Here is a 23897-nt window from a genome sequence, read left to right as displayed (position 1 = left end):
AAATATTTCGGCCGGATGATCTTTAATTTGATTTGGATTTTTTTTCTGCAAAAGAGACTTATTATTCGGCTTACTTTAAAACGAACTCAAATCGTCTACCTTTTTCCCCGCACATGCGAAGTTAAACAAACCTTTTTTGAGTTGGCACTCCTTTTAGATTAGCATTTTATTTACACGATTGGTTTTACACAAATTTAATTTGTTCAATCTTAAAAATTAAGCGATTACAAGTACGAACCACACAAAATGACATGAAACTTCGTGTGCGATAAAAAATAAACAATTATTCAAATCAAAAATCGGATCAATTAAAAACAATTAAATTATGTGTGTGAAAATCAAAAGTTTTCCAACCGAACTATTAAGAGTTACCTTAATACTCTTGATCACACAGTACCCACCCAAATTTGTGTTTGAATAACTTACCGTAGTACTCTTTGCAAATACTCATTATATTATTATTGTTCACTTTATTTAATTTGGTATTTTAAATATGATGTAGTTCATTTGATGGATATTAATAACCTTATTTTTTGATTTTTAATACTTTTATCAATTCTCAATAACATAAAACGTTTAACTATACATGCACTTATTCACACTATTATATTGATATACGTGTTTTAAATTCAACTATATTTGTAATTTGTATTATATACATACACATGATAGTCTTATAAACGATATAGGTAGTGATTTAGGTATGTATTTGTTGTCCCCTTGAGTTTTCGAGTTATCAAGAGTACCTACTTACTATATTTTGTGATGTTATAAGTTATCAATAAGTATTTTCTTAGCTAACGGTATATATTTTATTCATTTTTGTAGGAAGATCGCTTCCAGTACTTTGTGTTCATCTTTTCCATTGGTACGGTCTAATGGAACACTTCAAGTTGGACGTGGTTCAAGTTTGGAAACTCTTTAGTAAGTATAAAATGCATTATCTCGTTATAAATATTACTTTAAAATCTTGCCTAAATACTGTCGTGGAATCGCATTTTAGTTTTAGGGTTTGAGATTATACCATACATATTTATATTACTTCGAGTACTTACCTCTATTATATGATATTGTATGTGTAACAAAATTTGATATACTTAGATCTAATAATTAAGCATAATATGATTGTGATTTGTTGTTTGTATTAATGCCACTTCACAAAATTAAATTGTTTTAATGAATTATGTTTATTAGATGTTATCTAAAATTATTAAAAGACCTCTTAGCTAGTTTATTAAGAGGCAATGGGATGGATGAGTACTGATTGAAGATTAGCGAAACATCAATCATTTATGATTAAATGAAGACCGTTTAATAATTTAGAAGAATGGCTGTGTTGAGGTTATTTTGATAAGCCTCATTGTTATTAGTATAATGTAACTTTACTAATATGCCATCTCTCAACTAAAGATATACATTCATTGCTTGCAGATTAGGATTTTGATTCAGAGTAATTACAAATAGTAATAACTACCCTTGGTGTATATTGGTAAAATACATTTTCAGTTATTTACGTTTTAGGTCCGGTTGACGAATAACACATTTATTAATTCGTATTGATATTATATTTAGTTATTAATAAATTAAAAGTCCACATAGTTTATTAAAATGTATTTTAGTCTTAGAAATTGTTTCAATGGTATTCCATATAAAAAGTATAAAATAATGTTTGTTTTACGTTATGAAATAATATAATAAAACTGTATATTGTGCATTGTGAAACGAAATTAAGTTAATTAAACTTATTAAAAGTTTTTAAAGCCGTCAGGATTTTTAATTATACGTAAATATAGGACATAAAACTTTTAATAAATTTAATTAACTTTATTTAGTTACACATATGATTTCATTATATTCTTTCATTAGTTATACGTATAAAGCGTATACATACTAGTGTATATTTTATACACTTAATAAATAGTGTGAAATGCACACATTATGTATTTTTTTTAAATAATCAAATAATTTCACATGAAATGTTTTCATTTTTAGATTTTTTATGTAGAGTGAAGAATTTATTTATTTATTAAGCGATTGATTTTGCTACTGTTTAAAATTGTAAACAAAAAAAAATTAAAACTCATATTATTTGTTTTACCATGACGGTAGGTTAGGAATTCGAAAAATAGTCACACATCTGTAATTTTTACATTCACACGTAGATAGGTTTTTCAAAATCAAACATAGTAAATGGTTTTCCCCGCTTAATTTATCGAACTCAGTATTAAATGTCTTTTTACATGTGGTCACGTGATATGTTCGATATTCATTACAATTCTGCCTGAGGATATTAAATTATATTTGTACGAAATCGTTACATAATCTTGATGTCAATCAATGTATAATTATTATTGAAGTTAGTTAAAAACTTTTTGAAAATATTAGCTGTTTTCAAGCTTGCCAAAAACACTAATTTCATATTTTATCACACTCGACCACATAATATCGTACATAATGTCATCCAACCTATGACACCTTTATGTTTTTATTTAAAACGAGACATGTTGATATAAAAAATAAACATGCAGTGTAGTTAATGCTTATTTGTGTTACCAATTACATTAAAATATTTCTAACAACATTTTGTACTTGCTTCGGCAGTACATATGCTACTAAATTAACCTTCACTCACAAAAAGTGCTTTATGTAGTATCCGTGGATTATGCAACAATCGCGATAGTATACGAGTTGTCTCTTACCTCCGCCTGACCATATTTTAGAATATATATATAATATACATTAATATAATAATAGCTACTGGTTAGTGAACATAAATTTAATGTGCGCATTCTATCACTATTTTTATTTGAAAAATTGGTGTACTGCGGCTTGCCATCTCTTTCTAATTTGTATTCATTTTGTATCATAGTATTTATTTTGATATAGTAACGACAATGTAGATTATTTATGTGCAGGAAAAAACTAAAAGCAATTTTATTTGTTTTCGGTCAGTAAAAAGTCACTTTATTTCAATCAACTACTGATTACCATTTGTGTTGAATTGGTGAACTATCGGTGTCTATTCATATTGATATTATGGCATACCTACAGAACCCTTTTATGATTCGTACACGAAAAGTACGTGCTTCTGTTGAATATTAATAACCACAAAATTACGTTGTCAGCATTTTGTTCCACCGCGACCTCCGTCATTGGGATTTATCGCAATATTTCTATTAAAATATGTTGAATACCTAGTGTTTATTATAATGTGATGTCGGTGGTCTTAAAAATTGACAAATACAATAAAAAAAAAGTCATGTTTATTATATGGTTTCGAAGAACTGCAATAAATGTTGGTGACAATATAATAATATTCTCAATAAAAATAGCATCAACATATTATAATAGTTTATCAGATTCATTTATATATCAGTTAAATTAGGCTGTAGGTATGCTATAATACAATTTCCTGAGTCCGATACGTTTAATAACAGGCGAAAATAAAACTGTCGTTGTTAAGTGACCTCAAGCTCTCTGTATTTTACTTGGGTATAATATTTAGGTAATCGTATACGCCGCATCCGCTATACACGAGATCTTGTGTATTATATTTGCACATAACTTACAGCAGTCGAAAGTCAATTCGGAGAAATACTCGGTTACCTTCCTTTTGACGTTATTGAAAAGGACTTTTTTCAGATTGAAAAAAAAAAATCCAAAAGTGGAAGAAAAAAATAAGACCCCGGGGTGACGTCATATTTATGCGTTTTTGTAATCACATTTTCAATTTTCATCATCATCATTATTCATTATTATTTGTCTATCAGATGTATTGGTAGCAAACTATATTCTACGTAACGTATAATATAATATTGTGCGTATCGTTTGTTCTTTTATAATTGATCTAACTATAGATAGAATTATTACTCATGTTCCACTTCGAATTCGAATATATTTCAGGCAGATTATACCTACTAAACTATAGTGTATTTGTTCGATTCGGTGAATTTCAAAGAGACCCCATTTATAATTTTAACGTCAAATTTACATACGATTTTACTGCGGGGATTTAATATGATCCATACCATATTGCTGTAATAAGGATTCCATTATGAATAGTGTATACTATAATGTAAATACCTATTTGTGCCCGGACTCGTTGCAGTGTGTGCAGATGCAGAACTCTTTTATATAGTTATTTTGAAATAAATTGTATTTAGTCAGCAACTGATACTTACAATTCAATTTAAAATATTATATTTTTATTTTACATAATATGAAATAATATGTTTAAATACAATTTGATTATATACTTCTCTGTAACTACTTCTTCGGCATTTACCAGATTATGCCTTTGATCTGTAACGTTATATTACGATTTTTACAAATCTTACACATTGTTTCTGATATTTTTGCTCTGCATTTTTGTTTTCAATCGGTATTTATGACTTCTACGTAGCATGTACATTTACATTTTTTTGTACAAATATTCTATTTGAACTTTGAAGACATTTAGATATTAGTAATGTAATAACAAGTATAGGTAGGTACTAAGAAAAATAAAAATGAAACTGTCATTATTAAATTATAATTTATATATCTTACCAACTCATTATTTTTAAATCAGAGACAACTAGCTACCTATATCTATTCTGCAGTTTTTAATTTATGTTATTTTGAGAATACAACATTTATTTGTTAATACATAATATTATGAAAATTATTTTCATTGTCGTTCTGTCAAAACATTCGAACTAATATGTTTTTTTAAGTAACAATAATTTACAAACTATTCATTCAAAATGTATCGTAATTTTGTATAAGGCGTGCAATACTTACGAACGATATTGTCTTGTAAATTATTGTTGGCCATTTTAAGTTATTTAAATCAACCTCAGTTTATTATTGAAGCGTCTATTTTCGACACTCAACAACATTTCACTGCATATTACATAACCTAACCTATACACCATTGTCTCGGGAGATATTACCTTAAAATTGCCATTAAAGTTGCCGCCTCGAAAGTCGAAACCGATCGTTATTTATTTATTTTCATTTGTAAGTAGTTCGTCTTAATTGATATAATCATCGACCATCGTGAGTGTTCGGGTTTTCAAAAGTTCTTACTCGGCGCATTATAACCGTAAAAAAGTTCGTCTCCTATTCGGCGCGCGTACTCCGCTCCTAATGACACGCCACACGCTTATATAGTTTATTTAGTGTTAACGTTTGTCGTTCCTCGTGTATATTATTATCTACTACGCTGCCGATTCGGCGATGCCTTATTATTATGCTAATGTAATCCGGTCCTGGTTATTTTAGGTTTCCGCGGAGCTTATCATATTTAATCCCAAGCCAGTTTCGGGCGCAAGTTTCGAACATCGCTTTAAATACTGTGTATAAAAATATGTTTGAAATTTAAAGTCAATAAAACCAGCTTGTTGAGGTTGTGGCGGTATACCCGCTTTGGTAGGTGATGGTTACGGTTTGAATTCATAATCAAACCACGCTGTGAGTGTAATATTGTATAGGTACGTCCTGTGTACCTATGTGATACATATATATCCTGTATAATATATAGTGGTTCTCAAACTTTTTTTAGCATACCACTCGTGTGTATTATTAATCTGTCGCGTACCGCGACTTTTGTCTATTTCCGTGTGACTATGTTCAAACACAATTAAAAATATTCATTTATTTACTCTCTTTCACTTTGTGGCCTTTCGCGTACCACAGTTTGAGAACCTCTGCTGTACATTGTATATACACATTGTTAATTTATTATCGTGTTCTAGATTGACATTTTTAAATGAGAGTTACCTTTATTTTTCAAGTTATTATTTTAATAGATTTAGTATCTATTTATGTTTTAATGGACACAAAAAAATAATAATAAATAAATCGCAATGATTAATTTGTTATTTTTTTGTTTGTGATGCTAACAGGTAATTTATATGAAACGAAACTTATGAACGATCCTATTATATTTAAACTTTTCTTGTTACGTATACATAAAGTACACATGAATGCGTTACTTGAGGAAACAATTAACAAAGTTTTAGTATTAAAATTCATTGGATGGTCTCTAAAATGAGTAGGCGAAGACTTCTGTATACATTTATACGCACCGGTTTTTTCTTAATGTCATTTATACTGGGGAATCTAAATCTTGTACCTTCAGCTGAATTAATCATATTAAATGCATACAGATTACGTACATAATGTATTATAGTAGTTGTAACCATTATCAGGCCTTACCTAGCCGCCCCTGAAATATAAAAGGAATCAAGTGAGATTCAACCGTATAGATTATTGGTCTCTAGTCTCTTACTAGACTATAAAAATGTACTGATGACTTGAGACTTAACCTTAGGTATTCTTAATAATTATGATTGTGTATACTTAAAATAAGTGATAGATATTATAAATATCGTGTCAAAAATAAAACCCGTTTCTCGTCTAAGATCTCAAAACCTGAATAATATATTTTGTTCACAGGTCTCATAGAAGAAGGGTACCACAGCACGAACCCGTACCACAATGCCATCCACGCTACCGACGTCACCCAGGCAATGCATTGTTTCCTGCAAGAAGACAAGGTTAGAAACACGTATTTGGCTTATATGTATATTAAATAGTATAAAATGTATTATAATATTATGTATGGGTTCTTGGAATTTATAATCTGTACACTTTAGAGTGTATCGTATTATTATATTTCGTCCTGTAGGCTAATGGCATAGGCTGAGGTTCTACCGATTATTCGTAGCTGCCTTTTTAGTTTTAGCCGCAATGCAAGTATTTTGAATGTATTCCCCCGAGTGCGTGTGCGTTTAATCATTAGTTCATAGTCGTCATAAACAGTGTTTACATTTTGGAAGAAAATTAATTTCCATTCCAGGTGTATAGGTACCTACTATTGCACATTACCTGTTTGTTGTTTGTATAATTATATAGATATGTACCTACCTAATATAATGGTAATAATAACAACCATCGGTTCAACTATATCGGTAAGAAGTATGAGAACACCGGTTTTTTTAAAAATTTTAAATTTTAAATTTTTCTTTAAAAAAAAAACCCCCGACCTCTTGATAATTTATCGATAACTATAAAAAAGATAAACAGCTGAGTAAGTTTGAAAGTTTTCCCTTTAAGTATGAACTCCGTTTAATGGCAATTCTATGTATATATATATATTACACAGTACGCCAATGATGTTGTTCCTCAATCGTAAATATAATAACACCAGGATGATTTTCAAATACAGTATTTTTCAATTATCGTTGTAGAATCGTCGTGCGTGTGTAATTCGTTTTATCTATCGTTGAAACTTTTTAGTGAGATTCGTCCTTAATGTGGCTTTTTATTCGTGTGTTTACTTTGAAGGGTTTGAGTGTGTGTACAGACTACATAACGACCGCGTGTGCACGTGACACTTGATAAATCCCGAACCGTTTGACACTACATCTGACGTGACGCTCAGTGGAGGTCCGAAAAATGTCCAAAACGGTACCTAATATTATTTTGATAAAATGTGTACGAAATTAATGAAAATGTTGAATTTTAAATGATTTAAAATTGATTATGTATTGAGTTAAGAGTTAAGTGACCTATAAAGTGTGGTTATACGTAAACTTAAATTAATTATTTAATGCAACTTTGAATCAATAATAAGTTTATAATTGATATAAGTTTAATATTTGTGTCCACACTTTTTTCATCGAAACATTGTGTGTGAAAACAACATATTCTATCATCGCACTATACTACTATGTACGTATTATTATTAATATAATCGTTTGGCAAGAAACCAAGTTTTCCGGTTATACCGCATTGGCCCACGGGAATTCGAAAAAAAAACACCGCGGTGTCCTATCCCGTATCCATAATTAAATCATTACAATATGTCATTTGAAATCACAACAGCATTGAAACCCGTTGAGTCCATTCCGTTTGCATAAACTCAAAGACGCCCGAGCATTCGATTATCCATAGGGAATTAATTTTTTTATTTTGTTGTCATTGCCTCAGATCATAATAATATAGTACCTACGATATTATTCTTATTTTATTTGACCTCGTTACGAGGCACTCATAGTATAATATAACGTATTGTGACATATGTACCTACGAGTATAATATATGTATACCTACACCAAAATCTAATTGTCGAAAAATGATACCTATTATATCGTATTAATTTGACTCCTCTAAAAGTGGTGACAACGATAGGTTCTCAAACCTCAATTCTCGTGAAAAGCTCGCCTCGTGGTCGTCTTATATTTGTATCTTGTTTGCATAGGTATTATAGTTATTTCGTATCGTCGGCATAACGATATATATGAAAAAAAAGCTCGTACGTATTTTGACCTACGCGTAGAATCGAAATAGTCCGTTATTATTGTTTGGGTTGTTTTTTTTTTTACTATTGTTATTATTGCTAAGCTATATTGATAGGTTTAGTGCTGCTCGCAAAAGCCACACAATACGTGCTCGACCGAATTCGGAGCAGACGGCTTAAAAGTCCCGCCGCGTGCCAATGTCGAAAAATTATTTCTGACGGACCTCGGCGGCGCGGCGTGTAATCGTCCGTTCTTATTATTATTATAATATTTTAATTTCACTTCTAACCTTTACGCGTTTAATTTTAGATTATTTTACGATTCGTTTGTAGACACCTAAATACGAGTGCACGACATGTAACACTGTTTATCACAAAAATATTTAATATTTCCGCCATTTAACGTTGTGTTGACGCGTGATTAAATTGTTTTTATTACTTTTATTTTATTTGTAATTTTTTTTTTAGCCTCCAAACTTGTTTGCAAACACTTTTTTTAAAAACTTTATCCAAATATATAACTGTTCGAGAGTAAACAAACGTGTACAATTGAATTGCCTTGTGTTTTGGTGTGACGAAAACAGAAATTACAAAATTAAGTGAATAAGTTATAAGTAAATGTATATTATTATTGTACTGCACAAAATTATTTAATTATTTACCTATTTCTGAGAAATAAGGACTACTAATTAAAATGATTGTTTCGTGTTCATAATAACAACAATTAATCACTGAAATAACTACTATTATAGTATTGTAGGTGAAAAAATTGTAGGTATCGCCTTTATTCATATTGTTATTCAATAAATATTAAAATAATTTCTTATAGCTATATTCAGTAATCAGTATACATATTAAAACGAAACTTAGCTAGAAATTAAATTTAATATCTTTGTTCATTGTTTTAATGGTATGAAAAATGAAAATACAGACTTTATGGTGTGTCATTCACGATTGATATAATACCCAACAAAAACAATCGTAATGCAATAACTTAACGGAAAAGTATTAAAGTCAATCAAAACATTTCTTACGATGTATTGTTCTCCGTTTATTTAGTGCTTTTAAAACTAAGAAGTTTGTTAATCTTTTGTATACTTTTTGACTCAACAGGCTTAACGTTCCGTTACATCGACAGTCGTAGTTTATATAATACTGCATATATACCTACGATATTATAGTTTATGAAAAAAAAAACGTTTTCTTAATCACTTTCACATAATGCAAAATTGTAAGTTATAATAAATATTTAAATAAATACTTGTTTCAGACTAGTACATTTTTTCTTGGTATCTACAACAAAGCACACCAAATCATAATAATTGATATTTTTCCAGATAAATGAAAACTGATACCCACAAATAACGTATAGTGAAATTATATGCCGTAACCGCGATATTATGATTGAAATATTGTTTTTTTTTTGTCTGAAAGTGTAAGTTAATTGTTTTTTCTTACGATGTGATAGGTTTTGGAAACCACAGTCGTTAATTTGATGTGGCTTAATGTAATAAGTGAAATTTGCCGTTTTTTGATTATTGCGTTGTCTGGCAAAAAACAAATTTATTTTGCATATCTTTACATTACCAAAATAATAAAGTATGAATTCTATGAAATATTGAAATTTTTAAAACGAATAATACAATGTAGGAATACCAGCCGATAATAATAATACAGAAATGAGAATTTCTAGAAGAGTATTACATTTGGGTTTTATTGTTTTACCTGCACACCGTTCGCATATTATATATAGCTATAGTACAATAATTATTATTAAAGTTATTATATCAGAATTAAAATATTTTAAGCGCGTATACAATATTGTATTTCATTAATTTGTATTTTTTTTCTACAGATCAAGAACTTCTTGACACCACTCGAAATCATGGCGTCTCTCATAGCGGCTGTTGCTCACGATCTCGACCATCCCGGTGTCAATCAACCGTTTCTCATCGCGACCAGTAATCATTTGGCCACTCTTTACGAGGTGACCCATTACGCTATAATAATATACTATTTACTATTTAGGAATTTTCGGTATATTGTTGATATTGTCGTGCAACTGAAAACCGATATTTCACGTTTATCGTTATGTGTATTTCACTAATCCATATGGTTTCCTGTTGTATTTATGTGCGTCAATACAGAACACTTCTGTCCTGGAGAACCACCACTGGAGGTCGGCGATTGGTTGTCTGCTCGAAAGTCACGTGGCTGAGAAACTGAGTCCCATAAGACACGATCTCGAGTCGCAGATAAGTTCACTGATCTTGGCCACGGATATTACGAGGCAACCGGAATTCTTAAAGAAATTCAACGTGAGTTTCCACGTAAAGCGTTGTGTGTGTGCGTGTTGGGCGAGGGAGGGGGATCGAAATAATATCACATATTCTGGGTTGAACATCAAATTTGGCCCTAGATCACCAGGCAAATGCGGGCCGCTTTAAACTCTCATATACTTCAACCCAATTTTAAAACCATTTTAATTACTTCTTGCAGTCCTATTTAGTTTTATAATTTTTTTAAATTTAAAATTTAAAAATAATAAATAATACCAGAGTAGGTAATGGTGTAATATTAAAGTATATTCATAGTTATGTACACAATTATAAATAATAAAGTATATAATCGCCACGGTCGTCGCAGTAACATTAGGTATATTTTAAACGTAAGACACTAATATAAAACATTATTACTTTACGAAAATAGGCTAAAATGCCTAATATCAATTAATAGTTAAATATTATGATAATGAATACCTAATTTTTTTAATTTACGGCGATAATACCCCACTTTCCTACTAGCTATTATATTGAACTACATTGTTATTTGTTGGCAACCCCCATTTTCACTAATTTACAATCTCCATCATTTATTGTTACCAATTAATATCAATCTATAATGAATTTATCATTAAAGTAGTAATCTGCGTGATCTGATATCATATGAACATAGCCTATATTATTTTTTGAAATTTATTTTGATTTGTGCATTATGAAAATATTTTGTAGAAACAGTTGGATCCGTAAAATACCACCCTGTCCACCCTCAGCCCTTAACTCGAACTTGTCTGTGTGGTTGTATTATTATATAGTGTCTATTTTTTGTATATAAAACACATTTGAAATGCACCAAAAACTTTTTTCATTTATGCGCTCTACCTTTCATGTTTAATTCATGAATTCCATTTCGAGAACGGGATGAAAAAAACTTTTATTATTTTTTCCTACGATCTTTTTCGCCATAAAAATATTTAACATTCTCCGAGTATGAATATTTAATGTGCTTTTCCAGATGCCTACATATAAGTATGAAGTATATAATATACAATATAGATCTATGTTTTTGATTTTAAAGTGTCTCACTGCAGCTTTAGTGCGATGCTGATCAGTTTTAGTTGTGCCTATAAGTATATATTGTACCCATCGAAGTCTCAATGCAATTTTCACCACTTGTATCTTTTATTTACCTGTTTATTTTTAATTGATTTAGACTTTAAATTTATTTCTCTAACACCGGGACAAACAGTTTATTTTAATTAATTAACTAAATACTAGGTACTAGCATTCAAATATATTGTCACTTTATTAAAACTAATACATATTCGTATATATTGTATTCAGCTATCATATTAATTGCTCAAAAGACCTTTTCTTATATATTATGATTAAAACGATGTATATATATATGATAATATAAGTCTAGTGATTTGATTTTAGATCAATTCTCACATCAGCTGTAATTAATATATGAAAGGCAGTAAGATTTTATGTACATTATATTTTCGTCACACAATTCACTTTTTAAATACATACGATTAATGTGTACCGTGATACCATCCGATTTTAACCATTTTTTTTTTTTAATATCAAATTAAACAGAACTATCTAGAAAACGACGAGTTGGACATGAAGGACCCAGAGTTGCGGCACTTCATACTGCAGATAGCACTAAAGTGCGCTGACATATCGAACCCATGCAGGCCATGGGACGTGAGTCGCAAATGGAGCTTGAAGGTGTGCGACGAATTTTTCAGGCAGGGCGATTACGAAAGGCAGTTGGGATTGCCGGTCACCGATATCTGCGATCGATACAACAATACAGTGCCGAAAATTCAAACAGGTATGTGCCTTTGACATTCGGTGGCATGTTCAAATCATTATATACGTACCTGTTAGATCGCATCCATAATAATATAACAATATACAAAATACTATACTACAATATGTACTTTGTATTATATTACAGTCAATAAACTTAAGATAAATTAACTATAATCTTATTTTTATTCAAATTCAAGATAAACCGACACACCGAAGACTTAATTGAAGCGAGCTAAATAAAATGGCCACCGACCGAAAAATAAATGCGTTTAGTCTAAAAACAGCTATATGTCTATAGTGTTAACCGTATGTTTGTTTGTATAAATGAGCATGGAACGTATTTTTTAAAACTTTTTTTCAAACACACGATACCTATATATTTTTGATTTCATCTAAATAACCTATATAACATATAGGATAAACATCTAGTGTCTCTACTGCATTTTTGTGCATTTTTGTGTATATTCGTGTATTATTTATCGTCCAATTATTAACCCTTAATACGCACGTGTATAAATTTATACAGATTTTAAAAAAAACTGTATATTAACAAGTATTAAATGATTGTACTCACTATATTATGATGACATTATATTTAAAACAATTGAAGAAACAATACGTGGATTAATATATCTAGATTAGGTACTTATTATAGTTGTATTATTAGGACTTAATATTAATCGACATAGGTAATGGTAACAATATTTATCGAGTAAAATATAATATTTTATGTTACAATACATAATTTGACATTTTATACTTAAATATAAGCACACCGTACTGTAATTGTATTAGTTTTGATATTATTATTTAATTTTACATTTGCATATTATAATTGGTTTAGCCCGTAAATCAATTTGACTATAGATTTTCGGAAAATATTGCCTATAATAATTGATATAGTTTCTATTGCAATAGATAATAGAAATATTCTAATCTGCCAAAATCATAACGTATCACAATTAATTGTATTATTTTTGTTCGTTTCATTAGTGTTCTTCAAGTTCATGGTGTTGCCGCTTTTCAATTTGTGGCACAAGTTTTTGGACACCAAGCTGTCGCACTCGATGATGGAAAATCTGAGGAAGAACCAACAGCAGTGGGAAGAGCTCCGGGAACGCGAGAGCTGCGACGAGCAGCAGCTGATAGCGGACGCCGACGACATGATGCTGGAACCGGAAAACGAACCGGACACGCCGCAGCAGCAGAACCGGCGGGGCTCACTTCCGGCCGTCATGCTGGAGACCGTGGACAAGATGGGCCGCCGGCACTCGGTGCCGCTGAACCTGGCCCGCGTGACCGCTGGCCACGTGCTGCCTTGCACGATACTGCGCCGGGAAAGCTTGCAGGGCGCGCTGCCCTCGACGTTACTGGTGCAAGTGGAAAACCGGCGGCGTTTCACGCTGGGCCAGATCCCGTACCTGGAAGAAGAGGAGGAGGGCCTGAGCATATCGGTGGGCTCGTCGAGAAGCAGTGGGTTGCAGCGGTCGTCGGACGGCGGCGGTTGCGGCGGCGGCAGTAGTCACATGGACGACAGGCCGGTGAGCGCCGAAAACCTCATACCCGAACCCAGCATAGCGACCATCACGAACACGGCCGACGCCAGCCGACTGTGCAACGTCATCCACGGCGTCACGTCACCGGTGCTCGGCCACCAGGCGACGGCCGGATGCTCCAGGGGCCTGACCAGGCAGCAGACTTTCCCGCCCATCCAGCCGTACGTCCGGGCCCGGTACCTGTCCACCGGCGGAGACACCGCGGCGCCGTGTTCGTCGTCCAGCGGTGGCACGTCCGCTGTGTCCACCGCGTCCAGCCGGACCGGTTCGACCAGCAGCGAGGGTTGTCCGTCGGCGGGCGGCGGCGGTGGTGGTGGCCACGGCGCTAGCGGAAACGGCACGAAGCGAGACTCGATCCTGGACACAGACCGGGCGTTCAAGTTGGCCCGGTTTTCGTCCAACAAGGAGAAGGAAAACGTCGATCCGGCAGCAAGGACCAACGCAGAAATCAGACGGAACAGCAATCACATGAACCAGGTTGGTTGGTTTTTTTATCATTATCGTATCTCACCACTTTTATTGAATTACAGTATTTGTATTACAACTGACATTTTTGATTTCATATTCCTTAGCAGAATATTTTCCTGAGAACTGCGAACGATCAGTAACCTATTAATTCGTAATAGGCACTATAAGTAGATATTCTAACTATATATGAATGAAGTTGTGGTCCAAAATGTTGAGGTACTTCTGTGCCTAGTGATGGGCAATTTCTTGGTGGAAAAAATTTCAAATTTCAATTTCTTGAGGGAACATTTCCGAAAATGAATAATTACTTCACAAATAATGAGAATTTTTACCATGAATTTGAAAATTCCAGATGTTAAGCCAAACACAAACAAAATATTATTAACTTTATTTGATGATAAGTATTATGGTGCGGTATCTACTTTTCTCAATGAAAACTGAAAAAAAAATGTCGATATAGTCGATACCTTCTCTATTACTGTAATATCTTCTTCACAAAATTTGCTAGGTATTGAAGGAAATATATCTGCTAAAACTTTTTGCTTAGTTTTTTAGAATGTAAACAAACATTTTCAATGTTCTGTTGTTCCTTCATATCATTCATATTAATTAATCTAGTGAACCTTTGTGTGCCCAGTGTACAGTAATAGAACGAAAAAAATTCCAATTTTGAGGAGAAAAATATGTTGTAGAAATATTTCCGATAAATTCCCAATTCTTTCTTTTGAGAATATTGAAATATTCTCAAGACTCATCACTAATTGTGCCACTCTCCTTCTTTTATACAAACTTCAAATGGGTGCCCCGAAGCACGTTGTCCTAATATTCCACTCACCTTTACTTATATAATTATATATCTATATATAACTAATAAACTACTCATGCGAATTTGATTTTTTCGTATTGAAACTATTAAATAAATATTTTTGCTGTGTGTTTTATTACGACTTCAAATTATGTAAAAATCATTTTTTTTAAATATGAGTGTTCACATTCAAAAAAATCACCTTGTGTAATATATTATGATGTAGTTAGTTATATTATGAACCAAAGTGCATTGTCATCAGCCTCTATGTATATTTTTGCATTTTCCGTGTTTAAAAGGAAGACTAGTAATCATTAATTTTGACATTTAATGTTTAATTCTGTATTTTGGTCAATTTCTACTCATCCATGGTCGAAACTGAAAACGTGATTTCATACCAACAGGTTAGAAAAATTGTTTATGAATTTGATTTAGATGTACATTGTACACACAATGATAAGTATCGAAAAGGAAAATAAAAAAACCAACTATTTAGAAAAACAATAAATACTATTATTCTTGTCAGTAAGCTTTTTATTACATTGTTTTTTCGTAAGAATATATAGCTTTTTATTACATTGTTTTTTCGTAAGAATATATATATTCAATCTATTTTAACCTTGAATGTATTATCAATTACAGATTTTGCTGTATATTATAGATCATAGCATAGGACTTAATTTGCAAGTGATGGTTACCTACTCCTTTTTTGACATTGGAAATTTTTAAGTCTTACAATAGGAACTTATAGGCTCTTTCCAGTGCTACACTCGTCGATTTTCCCTTTTACAATAACTCATGATTTATTTTTTGTACACAATATTATCTTCTACGAATATTTAGATATTATCTTGCCATACTTCATATTATTACTTCATATTATTAAATTGTATGTATATTGTTTATAAATCACTTGATTGCTTGTAAATCCCTAAAGTACCCACACATATACACTATACAGTTACTATTGTTATTTATTGTCGTTCACCCCGCGAATAACCCACCGTATTTATCACGAATATCGCATTTGTTTAATACTAGTTCGAAATAATACCGTAATAAACGATCATCAAATATTGACATATTGTCCATCAGTTTTGATTGTGCTCTCGGTCCACTAATTTGGCAGTAGATACACTGCCAGTGGTGGTCTACAGTGTACATCTGAAACCCTATATCAGTCTGAATGCATAGAAATAATAAACTATTTTTCGTTTTTACCAAACAGATATTGACGAGACGGCGAGGTTCAGCACCGGTTGGCGCTGGAAACGTTGACGGTACGGGACACCCGACTGCCGGCAAGGGCCAAGAAGCGACTATTCCAAGGCGTGGGTCGGTGCCGTCAGATTTTTCCAAACAGAGTAAACAAATTTTATACGTATTTTAAGAAATTGTATTTTTTTTTTTTTTTTTTAATTACTTTTATTAATTTTTTTATAACATTTTACATTAATTATTTTTTTAATTTTCTTTTTTAACATTTTTACCATAATTGTTTTATTTGTGAATGACCGCAGTCACAGCGCTTTTATGTCAACGTACTTGTGCACTTGTGGTTAATGCATGGCTTTCTATCGCAGGTGCCCTTTTTAAGGTGGTGGCCACAGGGCCACTGAGCACAAATAGCCCGAAGCAATACGCGAGACGTTCGTCGCTACCGTATGATTCCAATATTGGATTATCGAGCTCGCCTCTTGTTTCTCCTTCCCGGCCAGGTGAGACGATCATCGATTATTAGAAAGAAAAGAAAAAAAAGCATCCACACACTACTATCATATTATTAGCATATAACAATACACTCGAAATTGCCTATAACAACATAATAAGAATTAAATATGGGTTTTTGTCAGTCAATACGCTTTGCTTTTTAATAACATATTAACAATTTATATAAGTTATTTTTAGACTGTTCTTTGTTACTGTATTTATTTTTGCTTATTTAGCAATTTTAACATTTTTGTATTAGATCAATGAATTTAATTATATCGTTGAACCAAACGATCTTCTATCGTTCGAAGTGATCACTAAATATTATTACAATATTATTAAAACTCAATTCGTATTAACTAGAACATTTTTAGTGTAAATTAATATTTTTCTCTAAATAATTAACTAATGTTTTCAAATTTACAAAGGAAAAATATTCATTACTATAGTTGTTAATAATCTAAATTTGTTATGAATATTTCTGACTCGTTTCTCATTTGTTCGCTTTTAATAATCATCAATTTGATCGCTCGGATGAAACAAAAATAATAACAATACTGTTTTAGTAAATAGCATGGGTGGTACTGTTTGATTGTAATTTACGTTATTAGATGATTATTACATAGAATTATTATAGAACGTCTATATGACTTGTAATTCGTAATTCGTATTATGGACTGTATCGAAAACAAACTTTATGATGGTCGAGTAACGATTCCGTGGTAAAAATTACAATTCTTTTTTTTGTTTTGTTTTTTTAAGGCCGAAAGTTTTAACATCAATTTTAACGGTAAAAAAAAGGATATTTTAAAAGCAAAATACAGTGGTTGTACAGTATATAATGACTGGGCTGATAATTTGTATTATACCTATAGTTGTATTATATATGTGGCGTATTTGAGAATGGAAGAGCCGCGCTGCAAAATATTTAATATGTATAATATAATATATATATCATGCGAATTGCCTTATAATTTCCGTGAATTGTATATTTCGATCATAAAAGTTTAGAGCTGTTAAATATTTGCCAATCGATAGTATAACTTGGCTGTGAATGATACTAGAAATAGACGTATCAAATAGATTATTCGAAATAATAAATATAACTTAAATTTTTAGAATAACTCATTGGTTTTTTTTTTTTTTTGTAATAATTATTGGAATATAACTTTAACAAAAAGTCAGCTTTATCAAATTTGATACGAACGAATCGAGATTATGAAGTGGTTGTAGAATAAAATTTTTAAAAAAAATACTGGAACTATCCTCTTCCCACCCCCCCACCCCCCTCCCCTGCAAAAAACCCCTAGTCTCAAATACGCAACTATACAATAATTATTAAGATATTATCATGTGGTTTCACTGCGCCTGCAGTGTTTGGTCTGCGACAATTTGTATAAAACTTGCGACTGGGCTGTGTGATTTCAGAGAGAAGGGGTTCGGACGGTAGCCGCCCGGGTAGCCGGAGGAGGCGCAGGAAGTCAATGAAGCGACGGAGCTCCGGCGGACCAGACGTGTTGCTGTCAACCGGCCAGTCGATGGATTCGTTCCTGGCTCACCGCCGCGGTTCCTTGCCCGTCGAAATACTTGCCACGTCCTTCTCGGGTAAATATAATACATTGGAGATGATTGTGCAGAAATGACGGTTATCGGAACAGTCAAACCATTTCGAACGATTTAAGACATTCTTCTTTTCTTTGCTCAAAAAACAAATGTACCTACCGTGGATTCTCCGTTGAAACTACCTACTATATATTATATAGTGTCTTACTCAAAAATCATGTTACAAATCATCGTTCCATATCATCATTTTTCTTCGGTTTACGAGGCTGCGTTAGTATAATATAAACGAATACGTGCTTGCTGTACTTTCGAGAAATTCTCAGTCAGTATCATGTCATTCGTACAGTCCTCTTAATGGCTTTTTTCTCTATTCTACTCTCAAAAATCCACGATCGTTGATTGTTTTCCACCTGCAAAGATCGATACTCGGTAACATTCACGTTTCGTAAAATCGTAAGTTATTAGTTATTACGTATCGTACGTTAATCCTTCATTTGATGTGTATTTTTGCACTGTCCAGTGTGCTCTACTCGATTTATTTTAAATTGTGTACACGATACGGTGGTGGTTAAACCAGTAAGGGGGGGGGCTGATGATGGGGGTGATGGATCCACCAAATGACCCATTTTTCTATTTTTTTAACGACTGGTATAGGTTTTAAAAGGTTATCATAAATTTTATTTTCAATCATCATTTGTATGATTTAATGATGAAAGTGTATGTAAAGAAATCAGCCACCGCTGCACGCCTTTCACAAAATAATTTAATCATTATAACCCCGAATAATGTACAGTATATCTCATTAAAATCCATCACATCGAGTTAAGTAATATCCATGTCATTATTATAACGTAAAATTGTTTTCTTTCAGGGCCACATTGAGAAAAATGATCATCGAATTTTCGCATCGTAGACTGACAAAATGAATACAAGATATTTGGACGATATAAATATTCAAGTCGGCTATTGCGATGATATTTGCACGAAATTCTCGATACTTTGTATTATTACCTACTTATAATACGCTAATTATTGACAAACGGAACATAAATAATTTATGGTCTTCCCGGCCCAGTACTTTTAAACAAACAAACAAACAAACAAAAAAAAAAAAAAATCCATTAATGGAATCTTTTGATTTATTTATTTTCTTTGACCAAAACTCGACGCTTATGGTTCGTTTTTGATTTTCGGTAACTGTAAGCTTAACACTTCTAAAAATTAATATTAAATGTAAATACAAAACATATTATTCACCTATCGAGATGAATCGTAAAGGGATATATTATTATATTATGTATGATCACTTTACAGTTTATTTTGAACCGTTTCCACTTAATTCTAACTGTGTATATGTGGTACATATCATGCATTTGTGTTGACCATCTTTGCCTTTTTTACAACTATTATTATTAGTCTAAGCTTAACGGGGCGCTTCAAATGCCGCCAACTGATCCTGTGTCGCTCAGTCCACCCTACGATAACATTCTGCAGGGTCTGTCACATATTTTAAGTGTTCGGTCTTCAATCCATTCTCGTGAAATATGTCGCGTTCGGTGCTCCGCTCTATAATACATGTTAAATCCGATTTATTTGGGAAAGAAATATTTATGAAACATAAAATATGCTTCCACAATAATATAAATTAATGTAAGAAACGAAAATAAAATATGATTTCAAGTCACTTTAAATTCGATCGACTGCGTTCGACGATATGTGGTTCGCGGTAGGCATACGATAATATGTGCAGATAACTATTATTATATGATATCAAGTACTTTATACTGTTCAAATGTAGTTTGTATATTTTTTTCCTTCTTCGTCTTCTTCTTCTTCTTCTTCTTCTTGTTTTTATTATTACTATTATTATTATTATTATTATTATTATATTTTTTTTTAATAAGTATAACGAAAAATCACTGCCATTGTACTGATATTCTTCATTATGATACTACAATTTTTGCGAATTGCGTTATGCTTTAGTTTGATTGTTAATTTTGAGTTATTTATTTAGATAATCATTTTTTTAAGTGTTTCCTTGGTTAAAATAATCCTCTTTGATTGATGTTTATTTCTCTGTTTAAGTGCCAAATATGAGATAGTATTGAAACAATAACTTCCGTATTTTTAAAATTCCTTTATGGTACAATAACTTTAAAAATTGAACAAAACTATGCTACAACTTGTATCTTAATCAAAACAATATAATATGATTTCACTCTAGTCAGACGCAATACGTTTCTTATTAGTATTTTAATAACTACTATCGACGAATCTCTTTGGTCGTACCTACTTAACAACAAAAATTAACCGTTGCTTAAAATTCATCCATTCATAAAAATATATATTCATATAATAATCAAGTCTAAATATATATATACCTATGTATATAATAATGATCTGCTCCATTTAACGGGAAAATTATGTAAATTATTATTCATTCGGACGTGTCTATTAATTTATAATATTAATTGAAAAATAATTTTAATAACTGAACTATTATTAATTTAATTTCTAAGTTTATTACATGGAAAAGTATGTACCTATTATAATCTTGATGTACATTGTTTATTCTAAACAGAAATAAGTATACACATACACGTTATAATATGTTCTTCATTTATTTAAATTTATTTGAACCTTATTTAACAGATAACGTGAATAGTTTTATTTGTAGAATGATTTTATTTTATTTTGATAATTACTTTTTTTCATAAGTATTTTCAATACAATAAAAGATATCATTATCATTATCATTATTATTATTTTGCTAATTAACAGCTTAATTTAGATGCTAAACAATTAGCTAAATTTTACATGCGCTTTTTTTTGCTAACTTCTGGGGATTTTAAACACGGAAAGTGTTATATACTGAATCAGTAATACTTTTATAAACGTGTAACTTAATCTCAATATTTTCTATGATAGTAATAATGATAATAATTATGTCTTAAAAACGCACATCACACATTTTGATTTTAAAACTAACATTTATTATTATTGTTGTAACAATTATTTTTATTTTTTTGTCATTATTTATGTTGTAGGTTAATAGGTGAATGTATTTTGTGTTAAATTGTTTTTCGTTTGTATTTTCTGGTTACTTTTTTTTTCCTTTATTTTGTATTTATAATACCTCCAATTTGATTACATAGGTACTCCTAATAAAATGCTATGAATACGTTATGACTATCATAATATTATTATATTTAATCATAATATTTTACACTGTAAAATGATATTGTGACTGTCAAACAATTACATTTTTTTTTATCGGACATCAGTACCTATACATTATTATTGTTATTATTATTGTACCAAAGTGATTACACTTCGGTTATTACGAAAAATAATATTATAATCTTCCCAAAACTGTTTCCAAAAAAATGTGTGACAATTAAAAAATAGCGTACCTATTATAATGAAATAGAATTTTCATTATCGAATAATATTGTATTGTATGTTCTAAAACGTAATGATTTCTATAATAAAAGTATATCGTTAATAACAATTGGAAAGATGTTAAGTTTATTACGTACAAAATTGTTATTTTTTTAAGGCTATAATTCAGTGTTTCTCAACCTTTTTACCACCACGGACCACTTCGACAATATTTTATAGGTCGCGGACCACCTCAATTTTACGCAAACTAGGAAGACCTTTTTTTTTTGCTCATTAACAAGAATACACAAAATTTATTGAAAATTTTTTATTATTTTACTGTACTATTATATATCATTATTAAAATAAAATTTAAAAAAAAATAATAATTTTTAATAGAAAACTAAGAAAGGTACCATCTATGACTGGCCCACGGACCACCGGTTGGGAAACACTGCTATAATTAATATAAGCCATCGTCATTCCATAACGTCCAATATAACTGGCGACAGCAGTCAGGTTGTTAGCATCGCAAGACTGTGGGCTGCCATCAGTAGTATATGTTCGGGAGTTGATCTTTGAGTTTATCTTTAAGTTGATCATTTAATTATGATTTAAATAAAATATATCTATCCTATGATAACCTAATACTTACACCACTAGATATTATCTGACTAATGAATACGTAAATAGTATTACACTATTATGGCCTATAGAAATAAATTGATACGGTCGATAGGTTGTCTTTAACCAACAAATTTATAAGAACTGAGCTTTTTCAGTCGATCCACCACTCGTGTTTTCGATTGTTTGTATTTCGTTCTCGAACAGTAAGACTCGGCAAAAAAGGTAAGATACTTAATATGAATATGTATTCTATATTTCTATTCGACAGTCGCAACAAATGTACGTCTCATGTCTGTAGCGCATATATGGGTCGCCAAATCAAATATTTACAATGCGAATTTTTGAAATAAAAGGTAATTGACCTTTCATCATGTAATATTTAGTGTTGAGACGAAAAGAAAAAAAGGATGCGAAAAAAAAATGGTATGTAAGCAAAACAACAATGTACCTATTACATATTTGTATTTTGTGGACATCACTCGTAGAGGGTACTTTTAATTTATTTCGCGACATTATTGTGGTTATTTTATACTAATACTATACATTTATATTCAAGCTTTCCATCGGAGAATAATAAAAAGATGCGCCTGTGATTATTGACTATTTAGGTACACAAGGTGTTCAAAAAAAAATTGGAAAACCTTTAATTACTGATTGCATACAATTCTTTATACCCACGTATAGGAATAATAGCGATGAAACCTACTGTTGCACATTTATTAGATAAAATATTTATTCACCTTGTTTCCCAATTTTTTGAACAGTGTGCTGTATATTTTACCGTGGTTAGTATGACAAAATTAATTCAAAGGGTCTTACAAATATGAAATACTGTTTCAGCATAGACAAAACTCGGACGATTTGGCCGGGGTATAATTCTTTTCGTGTATTTATGGAGTCTTAATAGAATTATGTGCATATGAGTAGTGAGTACTGGTGTAGGACTTACAATTTTTTTTCTTTATAAATTTGAGTCAATAATTTTTTTTTTTTAATATTTAAAAGTGTTGTTTTATTTTAACCTTTGAATATCACACTACAGAACGGACGTTCAAAATACAATCAAATTTGTATGTCTCTGGTCGCCGCGGTGAATTGTAATAAATATAAATAAAGGCCACAACGCGTAATGCAGAATGAACTACGATAGCGGTGAGCCTTTTAAGCCCAGCTTAAGTCCACAACGCTGCATGATCATAATTCATAGTTGTGTTGTTGTAATTCGTAACATAATAGGTATCTCATAATATATGATTTCGGAACAAAGGCTACATGTATTTCAAGAAGGATCACTTAGAACTACGAAGAGATAAAACGATGAACCGATGAAGTAAGTACCTCGAGCACCGTGTTGTCAGTACGTAATTGTAATCATACCTTGTCTCGTGTTCTTTATT

The 23897-nt window shown here is 31.4% G+C and overlaps 1 protein-coding gene across 6 annotated transcripts in view; it reads left to right on the top strand.

The window, feature by feature from the left end:
• The window catches only part of LOC111041894 (high affinity cAMP-specific 3',5'-cyclic phosphodiesterase 7A-like), a 119522-nt gene extending 97518 nt beyond the window's left edge, over nucleotides 1-22004 (top strand). For 5 of the 6 annotated variants that reach the window (XM_022326341.1, XM_022326342.1, XM_022326340.1 and 2 more), the window contains 10 exons: nucleotides 829-924; nucleotides 6442-6542; nucleotides 10143-10274; nucleotides 10435-10605; nucleotides 12169-12409; nucleotides 13384-14423; nucleotides 16448-16583; nucleotides 16803-16937; nucleotides 18358-18534; nucleotides 19364-22004. In XM_022326341.1, the coding sequence (XP_022182033.1) occupies nucleotides 829-924; nucleotides 6442-6542; nucleotides 10143-10274; nucleotides 10435-10605; nucleotides 12169-12409; nucleotides 13384-14423; nucleotides 16448-16583; nucleotides 16803-16937; nucleotides 18358-18534; nucleotides 19364-19374 (2240 nt within the window). In that variant the 3' untranslated portion in view covers nucleotides 19375-22004. The remainder of the gene's footprint in view (nucleotides 1-828; nucleotides 925-6441; nucleotides 6543-10142; nucleotides 10275-10434; nucleotides 10606-12168; nucleotides 12410-13383; nucleotides 14424-16447; nucleotides 16584-16802; nucleotides 16938-18357; nucleotides 18535-19363) is intronic. The other variant, XM_022326345.1, reaches the window with a different exon arrangement.
• The last annotated feature ends 1893 nt before the right edge of the window (nucleotides 22005-23897 follow it).

The sequence above is a fragment of the Myzus persicae genome, unplaced genomic scaffold, assembly GCF_001856785.1.
Source record: "Myzus persicae strain clone G006 unplaced genomic scaffold, MPER_G0061.0, whole genome shotgun sequence".
In the NCBI taxonomy this organism is placed as follows: Eukaryota; Metazoa; Arthropoda; class Insecta; order Hemiptera; family Aphididae; genus Myzus; species Myzus persicae.
The sequence above is the reverse complement of the archived record's forward strand: the minus strand, read 5'-3'. Positions and strand labels throughout refer to the sequence as shown.